The sequence below is a fragment of the Choloepus didactylus genome, chromosome 8, assembly GCF_015220235.1.
Source record: "Choloepus didactylus isolate mChoDid1 chromosome 8, mChoDid1.pri, whole genome shotgun sequence".
NCBI classification, from domain to species: domain Eukaryota; kingdom Metazoa; phylum Chordata; class Mammalia; order Pilosa; family Megalonychidae; genus Choloepus; species Choloepus didactylus.
Genome location: NC_051314.1, coordinates 32,653,456 through 32,669,570, shown reverse-complemented (window position 1 = coordinate 32,669,570; position 16,115 = coordinate 32,653,456). Strand labels below are relative to the sequence as shown.

The 16,115-nt window shown below is 36.9% G+C and overlaps 1 protein-coding gene across 8 annotated transcripts in view; it reads left to right on the top strand.

Annotated features, from left to right (window-relative positions):
• Positions 1–16,115, top strand: part of CFAP54 (cilia and flagella associated protein 54) — a 429,497-nt gene that overhangs the window by 368,866 nt on the left and 44,516 nt on the right. For 6 of the 8 annotated variants that reach the window (XM_037846937.1, XM_037846939.1, XM_037846934.1 and 3 more), the window contains 2 exons: positions 642–774; positions 9,584–9,658. In XM_037846937.1, the coding sequence (XP_037702865.1) occupies positions 642–774; positions 9,584–9,658 (208 nt within the window). Of the gene's footprint in view, positions 1–641; positions 775–3,633; positions 3,673–9,583; positions 9,659–16,115 lie in introns of all 8 variants that reach the window. The other 2 variants (XM_037846940.1, XM_037846938.1) reach the window with 2 other exon arrangements.

Genomic DNA, 16,115 nt, shown 5'->3' with positions numbered 1-16,115 from the left:
AAGCTTCTGTCCTTAGCATTATTGTTGCTGTGTCCTCTTCTCTCCTTCTGGGCTCTTTGCTTTTCTTTCTTTCTTGATTCTTTTCTCTACCTCCCTGACTCCCCACCCAATAACACACTTAGCTGCTGTGGGCTCACTGATTGGCCTTTCAGAGCCATTGCTAACTTGTCATAATTCTGCTTATCTTTAGTTCAGCCAATCAATCACAGCATGGCATTAGGATTTACACATAGGAGTACCTCTCTTGGTTCTTGTCTGGAATTTCTTTGCCCATATAGGTTACTTTCTTTATTTTCATCTTAAACAATATTTTGGGTGTATACCTTTTTTCCCTTTTTCTTCTGTTGGTTCATAATTATGTATTTATTGGAGTATATAATGAGACCATAAACATTATGAGAGTTAAAGCTGGGTCTCTTTGCTCATGGATGGGTCCTAAGTACCCAGAAGAGAGCCACATGGCTGGTATAGACTCAGAAAATGGTTGGTGAATAAAGGAATGATTGAATGAATGATATTTGGAGATGTCAGAAGTCTAACCTTTAAATAATGGCTTACTGCACATGTATTGTTGATTCTGAAAATAAATGAATGCCTCTTTTAACTTTCCTAATAAAATACATATATTTTGTTATTTTTAGAGTTATTTCAATTCATCAGGAATTATCTAATCTGGTGCAAATAGCTGAAATATCATTACCAGCAATTCCCGAAATTCCTTCAGATGAAAATATAATTGAAATAGAAGAGAAATCTGTTGATAAAGAAATGGAAGTAAGTTATTGAAAAATGGAAACTTACATTGTTATGGTAGAGTGGATGGCATTAGAGATAAGTTTTATTTTTCTCTTCATCGAAGCTGAGCTATATAAAACTAAATTTGAGCTTTGTGGTTCTGCTATTTTCTCTGCTTAGAGCATCAGCTATGACCCAATTTTTTATACATGAGTAATGTTTCTTTTAGAGCTCTTCTAAGCATACCGATTGCAAGAATCTGACAGAATGAAAATAAAGCCAATTCAGAGAAATCATTCAGATATAATTGTGAATCCCAAGAAACAGTGCTCTGTAACTTTATAACATTACTTTTAGTTTTTCACTCCAAGTCTATCATTTAAACATTTTTGTTACCCAAGTAATATGTGAAGAAAAGCTAGAAAACACACATAAATATATATTCTTTCAAAGTTTTTTCCATGTATATGTATTTTTCTAACAAAAAAAGATGTATTATCCCTATAATATGCTATTAATCTGATCCCACAGTTGAGAGGTTTTTGTGATGACTGATGTTAGGGTTTCAGAGGATAGGATCATTTCCCTTCTACTCTTCCTGAGTTCTGGACCAAGTAAGAAATGGGACACAGGAGGCAGATACGTGAAGATCCAAAAGTCAGTTAAAGGTGATTAGTCAACATGGCTTTAGATCTGAAGCCAAATGAGGCTGTTAATATTTCACTCCTGAATTGTACAGACTTGCCCAGCCAGTTGCACAGTCTTCTGGCCTGCCTGGCTACCCACGGGTCCCCCCATTCCTCTTATGTCCCCCACCAGGCTCATTATATAGAGGAACAGAGAACAATAGTCCTGTAGTCAGGGTGCCTCCAAAAATAGAAACAAAGAGGTTGTTGCTTTCCAGAACTCACCTATCAGATAAGTCACTCCATTCTCGGGGTAGGTAGGGGAGTATTAGTGATGGACCCAAAAGAAGTTGAAAGTGTTCAATTGTACATTAATTCAATTTTACTTTAGAGATACAGATTTCATAAGTTATTGTGGTCACTCATTTCTTTTGAATCAAATAGATCTAAAAGGCTTATAGTAAAAACAATTTCCTGCTCTACCTCTACTTACTCCCCAGTCCTCCTCTGCAGAGACAGCCACTTTCAACTCCGTTAGCTGTTTCTTTTGTTATTTGATTCCATATCTATAAACAATATGCACTATCAGTAAAAAAAAAAAAAAAAAAGGAAAAAAAGGCTGGTTAACAACCAACCTCTGACTCATGGTGGATCAGCTGGGGCTCTGCTCCGTGTCTCCTCATGCCAGGATCCAGGTTGGTGGCACATCCATCATCTGGAACGTTGCCAGGAGGGAGGAAAGAAGGCACATCACACACTGGCTCTTAAAGTTTCCATTGCCTCACTGCCACTCACGTTTCATGGGCCAAAAAAGCCACATGCCATATCAGCAAGGTGGGTAGGGAAATGCAGTTCTGCTACAGGCCTGAGAGAAGTAAAGCTGGAAACACTGATGAATAGTGCTAAGGCAACCCCAAATTATTATTGTGTTTTCCAGTGCATCAATTTTAGATTCTGTCTGTTGACATTTGATTATGGTGATTTAGCTTACTTACACTTCTCCCAAACTTCTCCATTCCCCTCTGTTCAATATTGTTATATCACAAAATGTAGTTAAATCAATACAGAGTGTTTATATTATTATGACTCTGTATACGTTGCTCATGGTGAGTCAAGGAGTATACTCTGCAAACATTGTTCACAACTGGGTCAAGTAGTGTACTGTGGTTATTTTCCTTTCTTGTGTAGTGCTCAATTTTTCTTTCCTTTTTTTAAAACTTTTTTTTTCCCAATCATTATGTTACAGCTTTCCATCCATAGATTTTTATCCAAGCATTCATACTTATCAAATAATCTCTTGATTCTATTTATCCTCCTGGAATCTCCCATCTCCCTGCTCCTGGTTGCTCTCTAGGCCTGCTGCATAGCTATAATGCTGGGCCCTCTCTTTGCTGCTTTCCTGTTTGAATTCCAGCTACTTAGATACCATCCCTGATTTTCTTGCCTGAAAGCTTTTAGGAAATCCTCTTTATTTTTGGTCTGGTATATTTTTTTTCTAAAATTATTTTCTGCTAGATTAGTATTTCACCAATAATAAACATTTTTAATTCTGAAAGGAGATTGGTATAGCTCTTTTGATTTTCTTGATTACCTCATCTATGTACTTTTATTATGTGAAAGTGCAAAAATTGGCAACTCCCCTGACTTTCTGATTATACTTGTTGGCATTTACAGTCTGAATTTGCCAATAGAGTAAGTAAATGCATTTTTCATTACTGTTAAGGAAACAAGCCCTGCTCTAAGAAGACCCGTCAGGAGAGTATGGTTAGCCTCTGCAAAATGCCACTTTCCAGCATTTACCTCTCCTGTGCTTTGCACTTGGATTTATCATAGAAGTGATGTCTTGAATTTTGGCTGCATATCCTTTTTAACATCCTCAGATATTACAACATGAATATCAGATGCTTAAAGCTGTACTGAGCACTCACAATAAATCTACCCAATAGACCAGATATCTCAGGCCCAGAATACATATATATGTATATGGGATATATATACACATACGTGTGTGTGTGTGTATATATATTTATATATATATATATCCCATAAAGTGAAGATTGCCTTGTCATATCTGTTCTCAAGAGAACTCAGCCCTCTTCTTATTTTTTGCATTTCTTTTCCAGATCACTCACAGTTCTTCAGTCACAGACCACACTTATCAGATTACTGTCTTTGAGTCATTGTCCAGAATATTCTTTGCAAAAATTGTCCTAAATCCACTTCTATGTAGATCATATATCAAAAATGATAATGAACCCATTTATCTTTTCAGCTTCGATTGTCTGAGGCAGGAGAATGAGCATCCGAAAGAGTAAGGATTTAGATTATGTTCTGACACTCAGGGTCAATCACTTAATCCCTTTTGGGACTTGTTCTCCTCTCATCTCTAAAATAAACTATCTTTTCACTGAAATTCTGCTCTGAATGGGGTGAAGATCCCCTTGGTTGAATGAGAGTCATCAGAACTTCTCTGGGGGTTGAATGCAGGTATCAAATTCAGCAGAATGAGCCCAGAGTGTAAGCCAGGAGCCTGGCTTGACTGTGAATATAAACATACTAGGAAAAAAATGTGGAGATGGGGAAGGAGGGGATTAATGTAAACTGAGGCAGGGAATTCAGAGGAGCTACCTTGTCTTAACCAAGGATTGTGGCTTGCTTTCGTGGCCAGGCTGTAATGGTATGTGTAGGTGACTCAACCCTTAAGTAAAGAAAACTCCTTTAAGTCCTGGCATTCTCCTCTGTATTTTGAAATTTGTTTTATTCTCTAACTTAGAAAGTTTTCTTCAGCTTCAGAGTAGGGTATTTATTTATGCTCCAGCTTTGTAGTGCTATGCATAAAAGAACATCACTAAATACAGAGAAAACAGATGCTTGTTTAGGTGAATTGCCAAGAAAATTAGTCAATAACATTTGAAAGTTGAGAACTGGAAGTAAATTGAAAATTTCTTCTTTCCACAATATTAACCAGCACTTAGAAATTAAAAAAAAAAAAAAAAAAAAAAAAAAAAAAGACAGCTGGATTCTCGGTTATATCAGATAAATCCCATTGACTAAAGCTGCAAGTTCGTTGTCATGACAACCTTCCCTTGGAGCTAATTAGAAGTTAAGTAGGACACTTGAAGAGATCGATTCTGGTCTGGTGTTGGACAGGATTTCATGGACTCTCGTATCTAACATGTTTCTTTCTACCGCAGTACAGATATTTGGTAGGTGATTGAATATAAGGGTTCAGAAAATGTGCCTTTGATTGATATGGGGGAAGGGTAGCTAATCTCCTTTCCTTTTTTTTTCCCCCACTCCCAAATACCTAGGGTCCAGAATAAGCCAAGAGCTTCAGAACACAGATATTAATTTAAGGTGTATTGGGAGGGCTCCAGAACAGGTGTTCTGATCACTTCTGGCTTGAAAACCTTGTATGTCCTTCTAAAATGAACAACACTGGCTCAGAATGGCTGAGTTATTTTAACCTATCATTCACTGCTTAAGGAGTGTGTTCAGAGCATATGAGGTGCTTTACAGTATATGAAAGATATAAGTGATATATCCTGATTTTAAGACACAAATACTTTATTTGGAATGATAGCATACTGATATGAAATGTTTTAAATATGACTAAGGTTAATTCAGCAAACATTTATTGAATACCTGGATTATACAAGGCAGTTAAAATTAGTGTGTGGTCCAAATACCCCATATACTAACGTACTATGAAAACACAGAGCAAAATACAATTTGACATTAGGATCAACTAACAAATGCTTTTTGAGAAACTACTATATGCAAAACTTTCCAGACTTGGAGAGGTTAGAACATATAGAGATCAATCCAGCTTGGTCCCTCTCTGAGGAGGAGCTTAATCATTGCATGAGCATGGCCATAGGTACCCAGATGTCATTCATAATGAGCCCAGGCAGCTGGTGGCCTCTCTTAGCAGAGTGTGGCTTTTAAAGAAGCAACAATCTGGTGTTCAAAACCTCTGGAAATAATCTAAATCTTTACAGAATCTCTCATAGATTCATCCGAGGGGAAATCCTTTTATAACGCATAGCAAAACTTCTTTTAAATCCTCTTTTCCCCAATTATCTTGCTCTCAGTATTTGACATCCATGGCAGATCCTTAATGGCTATCTCATTTGACTCAAGCTCCTAAAACTTTTTCTCCAATTCAGTCTGCACAGAGTGTTTTGTTTCTTCTCCCCTTCCTGTTCTGACTCAGCTCTTTATTATGTAGTTCAACTAGTCTTTTGGACTTTTACCTATTTTACCGTTTACCTATTGCCGCCCATCCCCCCACCCCCCACCCCGTTATCTGAATACTGCACTATATGGGAGAGTAATGTTGCTGGAATCCTTACTTTCTAGTGGGGGTGGGGGGTTATTGATATAAACTATTATAATTTATTGTTTTTTAGTCTCATTCACATAGATGTGTATGGGTGTGCAGACTTTGTACTTGCTTATATAGCTCAGACAGAATTGTTTAGCTCCTGTAGACTGAAATAAAGGCCATTGTTCCTTGCTTCCCCAAATCCCCTGTGCTCTTACTGTATCGATTTTGCAATTATGTGTTTATATGTCTCTTTCCCTCTTTTGACTATGAATTCTTTCAGGGGTCTTTTTCATCTTTGTATCTCCACTATCCAGTCCAGTAACTGAAACAGTGGTTCTTCAATAATTGTGAAACTTCTAGTTGGAGACCTGGGGAGAGTACTCATTCCAGACTGAAGAAAGAGCAAGAGATTAGATATGGAGTCGTGGAAGTGAATCTTATATTCATGGGACAATAACTCATCTGGCATGGCAGGCGAATAGGGTGAATGTAGTGGGAAATGGGGCTGGAGAGATGGGTGGGATTAAGTACTTCCTTTTTTCTGATATCACCACTTTGTACTCTAAGGAATTATCTCTTCTGTTCCTCCTGCCAGACAATGAACTCTGTCAGGGCTCTCTGTGTCTTATTCCTCTCCTTTTACCCCCTCTGTGGCACTTAGGAGGCATTAATAGATGTTGTTGAAGGAATAAATGGTGGATAAATCAATTCCGTTCTGTAGGAAAGGACCATGTGAAAGTGGGACTGTTTTCTTATGGGGATGGGAGGTGGGAAGAGGTGGAGGCAGCTCCTAGAGGGGCATCCCATGGTCCACCTGCATTTTACTAAGATCCCTCTGGTGGCCTGTGTAGGAGGAATGAAGAGTTTGGAGGCCAGAAAATAATTTAGGAAGGTTTTATTTTTTCATATTGCAGATTAAAGAATTGGCCTTTCTATCTTTGAACTAACTCAGAAGGCCATTCCTCATAGAACCAACAGAGGTTCCTTTTAAGGGAGGAATGCAAAGATTTATGGAAGGGTCATCCACAGCCTACCTGTCCCCACTCCAACTGCAGCACATCTCTGACAACTCTCTGCCTGGAACTGATGAGCTCCTGTGCTTTCCCTGTTTTCATTTCTGTGGTAGCAAGGTCACGTGTGGTCCTACCACAGCCTCACAGAGAATAAGCCAATTTCAGATGTGTATACGTGGTTTGCCTCCAATATGGCCAGAGAAATCAAATGTTGTTGAGGCAAAATTTCTGTTTGATGAATATTGAGACAGACAGTTGAGGGCATTTGTCAGGTAGCATTGTTCTTTTCAGGTGTTATGTGGAGATGATTAATGATATAGACGGGGTCATTTGCTTGATAGCTCTTGATGAAAGAGTGACAGGAGCTCATGATGGCCGCTATTGAAATCATACACACACATAAAACACATGGCCCGGACTGACTGTGTGTGTGTGTGTGTGTGTGTATATATAAACATACTTTAGCCAGTCCTAAGAACTCAATTAGAAATATAGGCGTGGACATGTGTTTCCCTCTGTCTAGTGAAGTAGACCAGGAACCTGGAAAGTTTGTCATAGGAAGCTGGTATCCCTAGTTTATGATGGGTGTCCTGTCTTCTGTCCATTTTCAGTCCCTCTGAAGACAGCCTACTTCTAACCATCATCACTTCTTGCCCAAATGGTTTGAGTAGCTTCCTAGCTGATTTCTCTTCCCAGTCCAGTTCACTTTTTAAACTGTGGCCAGAATGATCTTTTTAAAAGCAATCTCTAGTCATCATTTTCTCAGTCCAGTGCTTCTCAGTGTTTCACACAGTAAAGTCCAAATTTCTTATTATTATATGACTTGTTATAAACTTACTTCTCCAACCTATTTCTGACCACAAATCAATCTCCCTCCCCCCCTCTTTCCCTCTCTCCCTCTTTCCCTCTCTCCGTCTCTCCCTCTTTCCCTCTCTCTCTCTCTCTCTCTCTCTCTCTCTCTCTCACACACACACATACACACACACACACACAGTCATGCTTCATAGGCACACCTGCAGCAAAGGACATATCAGATTCCTTATGTTCCTTGAATGCCCACTGCTCTTTGCTTAACAAGGTTTCCTCTCCCCAGAATGCTCTTGTTCCTGTTTTCAGCCATTTGAAATCCTACTATCTCAAGGCTCATTCCTTTGACCCTTTCTCCGTGAAGTCTTTCCTGTTTGTCATTCTTGGAATTACTCTCTCCCACCTCTAGGCTCCTATAACACGTTGTAACTGTCTATCCTGACCGCATTCTACTTGGTATTTTATTTAGTTGCATACAAATCTGTTTTCCTCAGTAATTGTAAACTTTGTGAAGATGGAGTTTGTTTCTTCATCTTTGTGTCCCACAGCACCCGATACAATGCCTTGAAGAGATTTGCTGAATTGAATTATCTAATATTTTGGAACTCTAAAATGTGATCTCTTCTATTTTTTTAACTTTATTTATCAAAAAATTAAAAACAAACAAACAATTTAAAAAAAATTTCAAAAAAAACCGAAACAAAGGAATAAGGAAAACAAATAACATCTAAAATAACTGCATTGCTTCCAAAATGTTCCTACCATACCCCAAGAAAGTTGAAAAACCCTAACAAAACAAAGGAATAAGAAAAACAAATAACTTAAAATAACTACATTGCTTCCAGCATGTTCCTTCTTTTATTTTTATGCAAGTTTTAAAACTTAAACATAACATTTGTTTGTCTTGTGAATTCAGTTGTTTGCTGCTTTGTTTTAAGCCTTTAACCAGCCCTGCTCAGTTATGATTTAAAAATTAATGTATTCTATCAGTTTAGTATTGTGAATGCTAGTACATAAATAGATTAATACTGCCATTAAAGGAAATTGTTGCTTTCTTCAGGGCTGGACTCTGACAACGTAGTGAAGGAGGCATAGTTTATCTGACAATTTTTTAGTCTTGATTCCTTTGGTTGTAAGTAAAGACAAACTACACTAGCTTAAGTAAAATAGCTTTGATGGGGAGAAAGTATTTCTAATGATTCAGTAAGAAGTTCATGCATAGCCAACCATGAACCACTGTGTTTATTTTATTCAAAATAAAATACGGTGGGCCTCGAAGGAAATGGAACTGGAGAGTCAGGGCTGTTGCTGCACTCCTTTCCGTGAGGGTACCCACGCTCATCTCTGCTTCCCTCCTCTTACTCACCTTGCATCGGGTCCACTGCCTGCCTTCTCCATCTCCACATCGGGACCTCTCAGCTCACATGGCGTGGACTGACTATAGCCTTCCTCTGTTGTCCTTCCTGATATGAAATGATAATGATAGGGAATGTCACTGATTCAAGCCTACCTAGGGGTAGATCTCTCTTGGGCCAAATGTCACACATCAACATAGCTGGGTCCAAACAGGAGGGCTGTGTGTGACATCATCAAAAATAGACAGTGTGTGATACTGACTCTATCATTTCCTCTTCATCACTCTTCTCACTTCTTTCCCAATCCCCAATCATTCTTCTTTGCTTCAAACCCTGTCAAGGATCTGAATTTCCCTTTACCCAGGGCTCTTTTGTCAAAAGAAAAGTTATTTTTCTAAATCTTACCTTTATGTGAATTATTTGTTATTCCCCTGAAGTATGTGAATTTTAACAGTCAGTGTGCAGGAAAATAATCCTTAAAATAATGTATTATGCATGATTAAATTGCAGATATTATCTTTTGTGGCCATCCTGAGTCCTTTGAAATTGTCCTAATTAATTAAGGGATTGTGACATCTGTAGTCCCCTCTAAGTCTCATCCTGGAAACTAGGATTAGATGATGATGTAAGAAGAGAAAAATGAAATAAATATAATTAAAATGTCTAATATTTTTCAGAAAGATCAACCTCACGGTGTTACTTTCTTCTTATTTCTAGGACATGATTATTGAATGCTGCTGTGAAATAGTATCTCTATTTTTGACGGATGGAGAGTCAGTGCCACTATCTGAGGTCTGTTCCTCTCCTTTAAAACTTTATCTGATTCATTCACAAATATTATTGTTACTATAAAAATGGAAATACAGGAAACATCTATTATGAAAGTATCAGAAACTAACCCTCTTTAATTAATGTGAAAAAGTGGTAAGCGTGAATTTATAATAATTACATGATATTTTGGTTAAAAAAGTCTTTGTTAAAAAAATCGACTAGTACAAAATATTATGAAGATAATTTTAAAATCACCTCAAACCAACATTCAGAGAATAACCACTGTTAGCATTTAGAGTATATCTAGAGTTTTCTCTATGTATTTATAAACTTTAAAATTTTTACATCAATGGGACCATACTTTATATGCATTCTGTAGTTTACTTTTTTTCATTCAACAATAATATCATGGAGTTTTTTTAATGTGAAAAGTCTACCTTATTGTATTTAATGGCTGCATAACATACTCATCTATGTATATGTTCCATCAGGCACTCTTTACAAAGTTAGATCCTTATTGATGGATCTTGAGGTTGATGGATTCTAGTACATATGTATTTCACCCTTCTGCATTATCTCCTCAGAGTTAATTCTTAGCAATAGGATTTTAGAGGAAAAAAAAAAGAATATATATGCATTTTGGTGTATAAATGCAAACGCCCCTCCAGAAATGTTGCACCAACTTTCTCTCCCGTCAGCGGTGAATGAGAGGACCAGGTTACCCACATACTCATCTGCACTAGGTTTTCCTCTCCCCCTCCTTCTCCCTCTCCCCCTCCTCTTCTTTTTCCTTCTCTCCTCCTTCCTCTTCTTTCTCCTTCTCCTCCTCCTTCCCTTCTTCCTCCACCTTCTCTTTCTTCTAACCCTTGCCAATCTGACAAGTGAAAAATGATTGTATTATCTTTATTATTAGTAAGACCAACTATAGTTCACATGTTTGTTGGCAATCTGTGTTTCTCTTTTTGTGTATGACATTCATTCATTTAGTCATTTAGTTAGTCACATCCAGCCCACTATCTTTTATAAAGTTTTATTGGAGCATTGCTTACGTTTATTGGCTTACTTATGGTCCATAGCTGCTTTTGCACTAACAATATCAGAGTTGAGTAGTTTTGACAGAGACCATAAGGTCAAAAAGCCGAAGATTTATTGTGTTTCTTTAGAAAAAAAGTTTGCTGACCTCTGTGATAGAGAGTAATGGAGAGTGGGGAGACAGTTTAGATAGGGTGGTCAGGGAAGATCTTTTTGAGGAGGTAACAGTTGAAGTAAGACTGGAAATATTCTATGTGCCCCTCCCACTACATCAGTAGTTCTTGAGGTCAGAGACTATTCTATCTTCATCTTTGAATTCTCAAAGTGTCTTGGGCACTATATCACTTGGTCATTGTTTCTTGAATTGAATTGAATTGCCTTTAGTCTTACACACCTGAAATTTAATCTTTGTTTCTTTCTTTTTTTTAATTCTTTGACTATTCATGTCCCTTCCAAATTTTTAAATATGGAACTTATTTTTTTAGTATGGCAATATATAGATATATTGTGGTAGACCATTCTAATAAACTCAAGCTTAAGTCTAATTTTGGGCAAACTGGTAGTTAAAACTTGGTCACAGAAAAAGAATTTGTGTTCAGCAAAGTGGCAAGGTACAAGATCAATACCTAAGAGTCAATTGTGTTGCTATACGCTAATAATGAACAATCTGAAGAGGAAATTAAGAAAACAATTCCACTTACGATAGCATCTAAAAAATAAAATATATAGGAATAAATTTTTACCAAGGATACAAAAGACTTGTGTACTTAAAACTACAAACACTGCTGAAAGAAATTAAAGAAGACCTAAATAAATGGTGATACATCCCATGTTCATGGAGTGGAAGAGTTCGTATTGTTAATATGTCAGTATTACTCAAAGCTATATACAAATTCATTGCAATCCTATCAAAATTCCAGCAGCATTTTTTTGCAGAAGTGGAAAAACTGATCCTCAAATTCATACAGAACTGCAAGGAACCTGGCATAGCCAAAACAATCTTGTAATAGAAGAACATGTTGGAGAACTCACACTTCCCAGCTTCAAATTCTACTACAAAGCTTCTGTAATCAAAACAGTGTGGTGCACATTGTGAGAATAACTAACAGTACTAAGTGGTACATGAATGTGGTGGAAAGGGGAAGCTCAGAGTCATGTATGTCACCAGAAGGAAAATTGGAGGTTAAAAGATGGACATGTATAAAACAGTGAATCTTGTGGTGGGTAATGTCTGTGATTAACTGTGCAAGTATTAGAAATCTCTTTCATGAACCAGAACAAATGTATGACACTATAACTAGAAGTTAATAATAGAGTAGCATATAGTAAAAAAATATACCTGTTGCAAACTATATGCTACAGTTAGTAGTATTTTAACATTCTTTCATCAACAGTAACAAATGTACTATACCAATACTGTGAGTCAATAATGGCGGGGTAGTGGTTAGGGGTTGGGAGGATTTGAGTTTCCTTTTTTTTTTTTTTTTTTGTAATGAAAATGTTCTAAAACTTGGAAAAAAAATTAATTGTGGTGATGGATGCATAGCTGTATGATGGTACCAGGGGCAATTGATTGTATACTTTGGATCTTTGGTTAATTGTATGGTATGTGAACAATCTCAATAAAAACAAAACAAAACAAAAAGTGTGGTATAGGCATAAAGATGACAAATAGATTGGTGGAAAGAAATTGAAAGAGCAAAAATAGACCTGCAAATCTATGGTCAATTGATTTTCAATAAGGGTTCTAAGTATATGCAATGGGGAAGGAATAGTCTCTTCAAGAAGTAGTGCTGAGAAAATTGGATATCCATGTGCAAAAGAATGAAATTAGACTCCTTTCTCACATCATATACAAAACCAACTCAAAGGAGACCAAGGACCTAAATATAAGAGCTAAAACTATAAAACTCTTAGAAAATAACATAAGGGCAAATCTTCATAACCCGGGATTCAGCAATGAATTGTTAGGTATGAAACCAAAAGCACAAGCAACAAAAGAAACAATAGATAAATTTGATTTCATCAAAATTAAAAACTTTTGTGCATTGAAGGGAATAATCAAGAAACGTAGAAGATAGTTACAAACCATATATTGGATAAGGGCTTAAGATCCAGAACATATAAAGAACTTTTACGAATGGAACCCGGAAGCGAAGGAGAGAACATTACCCTGTGCCCGGAGGACGGGATACAAGTCAAGGAACCCCAAAGATTGCCAGTAGGCAGGACCAGAATGTTACCGACTTTGGGGAGAAAGCACCACCATGCTGATGCTTCAATTTTGGGTTTCTCTAGCCTGGAAACCACGAGCCAGTAAATTTCCATTGTTTAAAGCAGCTCATTGTATGGCATTTGCCGTAGCAGTCTCGTAAATGAAGACACAAAGGTTATTGCTGGTTTTACAAGAAAGACTTGAGAAGACTAAGAGAACAGGAAATTTCACCATGAGTTAAAGAATATCAATGAACCAGCATACACAGTACAAAAGGAGGCTGAGAAAGAAGATGAGGAAAGAGATTTGCAAATAGCAATTTAATATATTGCTCCAGTTTACCAAGACAGTAAATGCAAAGGAATCATCGCATGTTGGGTAAAGTTTCTGCAAAAGGATTTTTTGGATTCTTTGGACACAAGCAACAGAAACTGCCACTGATTAACTGATTCGGGAGAACAGAATGCATGAGGATGATCGTGGATAGCTCATCCTTACAGTGGGAAATGAAAAACAAGACCTTTAGAAAACCAGGAATAACAGAATTGCCAGGGATCTAAAAAGGAACAACTTGAAGATATTTTCCCAAGGACTCTGACACCTGATAGTTTAGCTTTGGCCACATTCCATGCCAAAGCGTCACAGCTGGTAATGGCAATCCCACCCTAAATTTCATGCCCACCACTCTGCTTGTGGTAGAAGGAGTTTGTGTCTCCCCCAGGGTGATAATTCCTCTGGGAATGATAAGGATGGGAAATGGGCAATTTGCCAAGGGAAGGGATGCTGGCAGGGCAAAAACAGGTCTTCACAAAAATACATCTATTAATTTCAGAGAGGAAAAAGGCCTCTTTTTAGGAATGATAAACATTTCACAGGAAATTATTTACATTTTCTAAAGTATCAATTTTCTACACAATAATGATTGACTTATTTTAAAAAGATTCTTCCCATATTTAGAGAAGTCTATCTTTGTTATTACCATGTTTGATTTTCTTATATTAACAAGCATACGCTAATATTGGATTCTGTGGTTAGTTAAAATCAATGAAAGATAGATAATGGAATATTACTTCCTTGATAGAACTTTCTAAATGATGGTATATTGATCTTTTAATAAATTTTGGACTCTGAGAAGTTTTATCAAATTTAGTGAAGTCAGCATAAAATAGAAGATACATTAATAAAGATCTCATGCAGATTCTCTGAAGCTTATGATAATGCTTTGATTAATTATCCGAACTAGCCACTTTACCAAGAGCTCTACATGTGTTCACAAATATAATTTAGTCCTCATAAAAATCTTATGAAGAGAGCTCTATTACTATTGTCTCTTATAGATGAGGAAACTGAGGCACAAAGATAGTAAGTAAATCCTCCAGGATCTTGGAGATAATAAATATTTCAGATTCTTGATCCTGCATTCTTATACACCCCTTCTTGTATTGCCTGGTGGGGGAGGGAGTGTGGCAAAGACTGCTAACACAAATATCTATTGACTAAAAACTGAATATATTATGTTGTCACTTAGGCAAACAGGAAAAAAATATTATGATCTATTTTAATCCATTTTAATCCCACATTTTATTTAATCATAATTATAATTTTCAGTAGTAGTAATATTGATAGTAGCAGTAGTGGAAGTAGCAAAAGGATGGTGGAAGTATTAAGAGTAAATATGATAGTGGTGTGATGGTGGTGGTGGTAGAAATAATGGTGCAAGTTGCAGAGATAGTAGCAGCAGTGATCATTTATAATACAATGGTCAGGCTGACATATTGAGTGCTTTTAATAACATTAAAATTTAAAAATGCAACCACTGGATCCAACTTGCTGATTTTGAATTCTAGCTCAACCCTTTTATTAGGAAAGGTCACTTAAACCTTTTTCTAGTCTATTTATTCAGCCATAAATTAATAGCAGCTTCATAGGATTACTACGATATTGAATGATGTAGAAATGTGCATTGCTTAGCATGGTGTCTTCTGTATTTGTTAGGGTAGGCTGGGCTATAGTAACAAATACAACCTGAGATGTGAGTAGCTCACTGTCCCTTTATAACCCAGAGTCTTGTCACTGTCTGCCCTCAGATACTGAAAGGGCAGATACAACATGTAGGGGCAAACAACTTCTTAAAGATCTTGGATTAGAAAAGGCACATGTCACTTCTGCTCACATTTTGTTATCCAGAACTGTCTAGCAGAACTTTCTGAGATGACAGAAAAGCTCTCTACTTCACACTGTCAAATAAAATAGCCATAAGCCATGTGTTACTACTAAGTTTTTGAAATGCAACTTGTGTAACTAAACAACTGAAAATTAAATTTTATTTAATCCCTATTCATTTAAATTTAAATAGGCACATATGGCTAGTGGCCACTGTAACAGACAGTATATAATGGAGATTTTAAAGACGTGATGTACTAGAGAACAAAAATGGCCACAATGATTTTTCAACCCATATCCATGGCTCTGCAATCTGACTTTGAAGCAATTTCCATCAAGAAGCAGAATTGCCATCCTCTCCTCTTACATCTAGACTGGACTGGTGACCACCCTTTGGTCCAAAGAATATGGTAAAGAACTTGCCATTACTATAGCTAGCCTTACACTTTTGGGATCCTGCCCTTTCATTCAGTGAGCAAAAGCTAGGCTAGTTTGTGAGATGAGAGAAAACCAGGTATGGAGTAAACCCAGTTGTACTTCAATATTTTTCTATGTTGAATTTTAATTTTTTTTTATTTTGGTAATACATATAAATCCAAATTTACCCTTTAATCACTTTCCATTATACAACTAATTAGCATTAACTACACTCATAATATTGTCCTGGAAACCCCACCATTCATCACCAGAACTTTTCCATCACCCCAGACAGAAAATCTGTACCACTTAAGCTATAATTCCCTATCTCCCAGCCCCTGGTAGCTTGTAATCTACGTTTTGTCTCCATGAATTTGTACATTCTACATGTCTCATATAAGTGAAATAACAATATGAGTCCTTTTGCATCTGGCTTATTTCACTCAACATGATGTCTTCAAGGTTCATCCATGTGGTTGCACGTATCAGAACTCCATTCCTTTTCACAGCTGAAGAATGCTGCATTGTACGGATATATCACATTTTGTTTATTTTTCATCTCCCATTGGGACATTTAGGTTGCTTCCACTTTTTGGCTATTGTTAATACTGACGATAACATTGGCGTACAAATATCTGCCTGAGTCCCTGC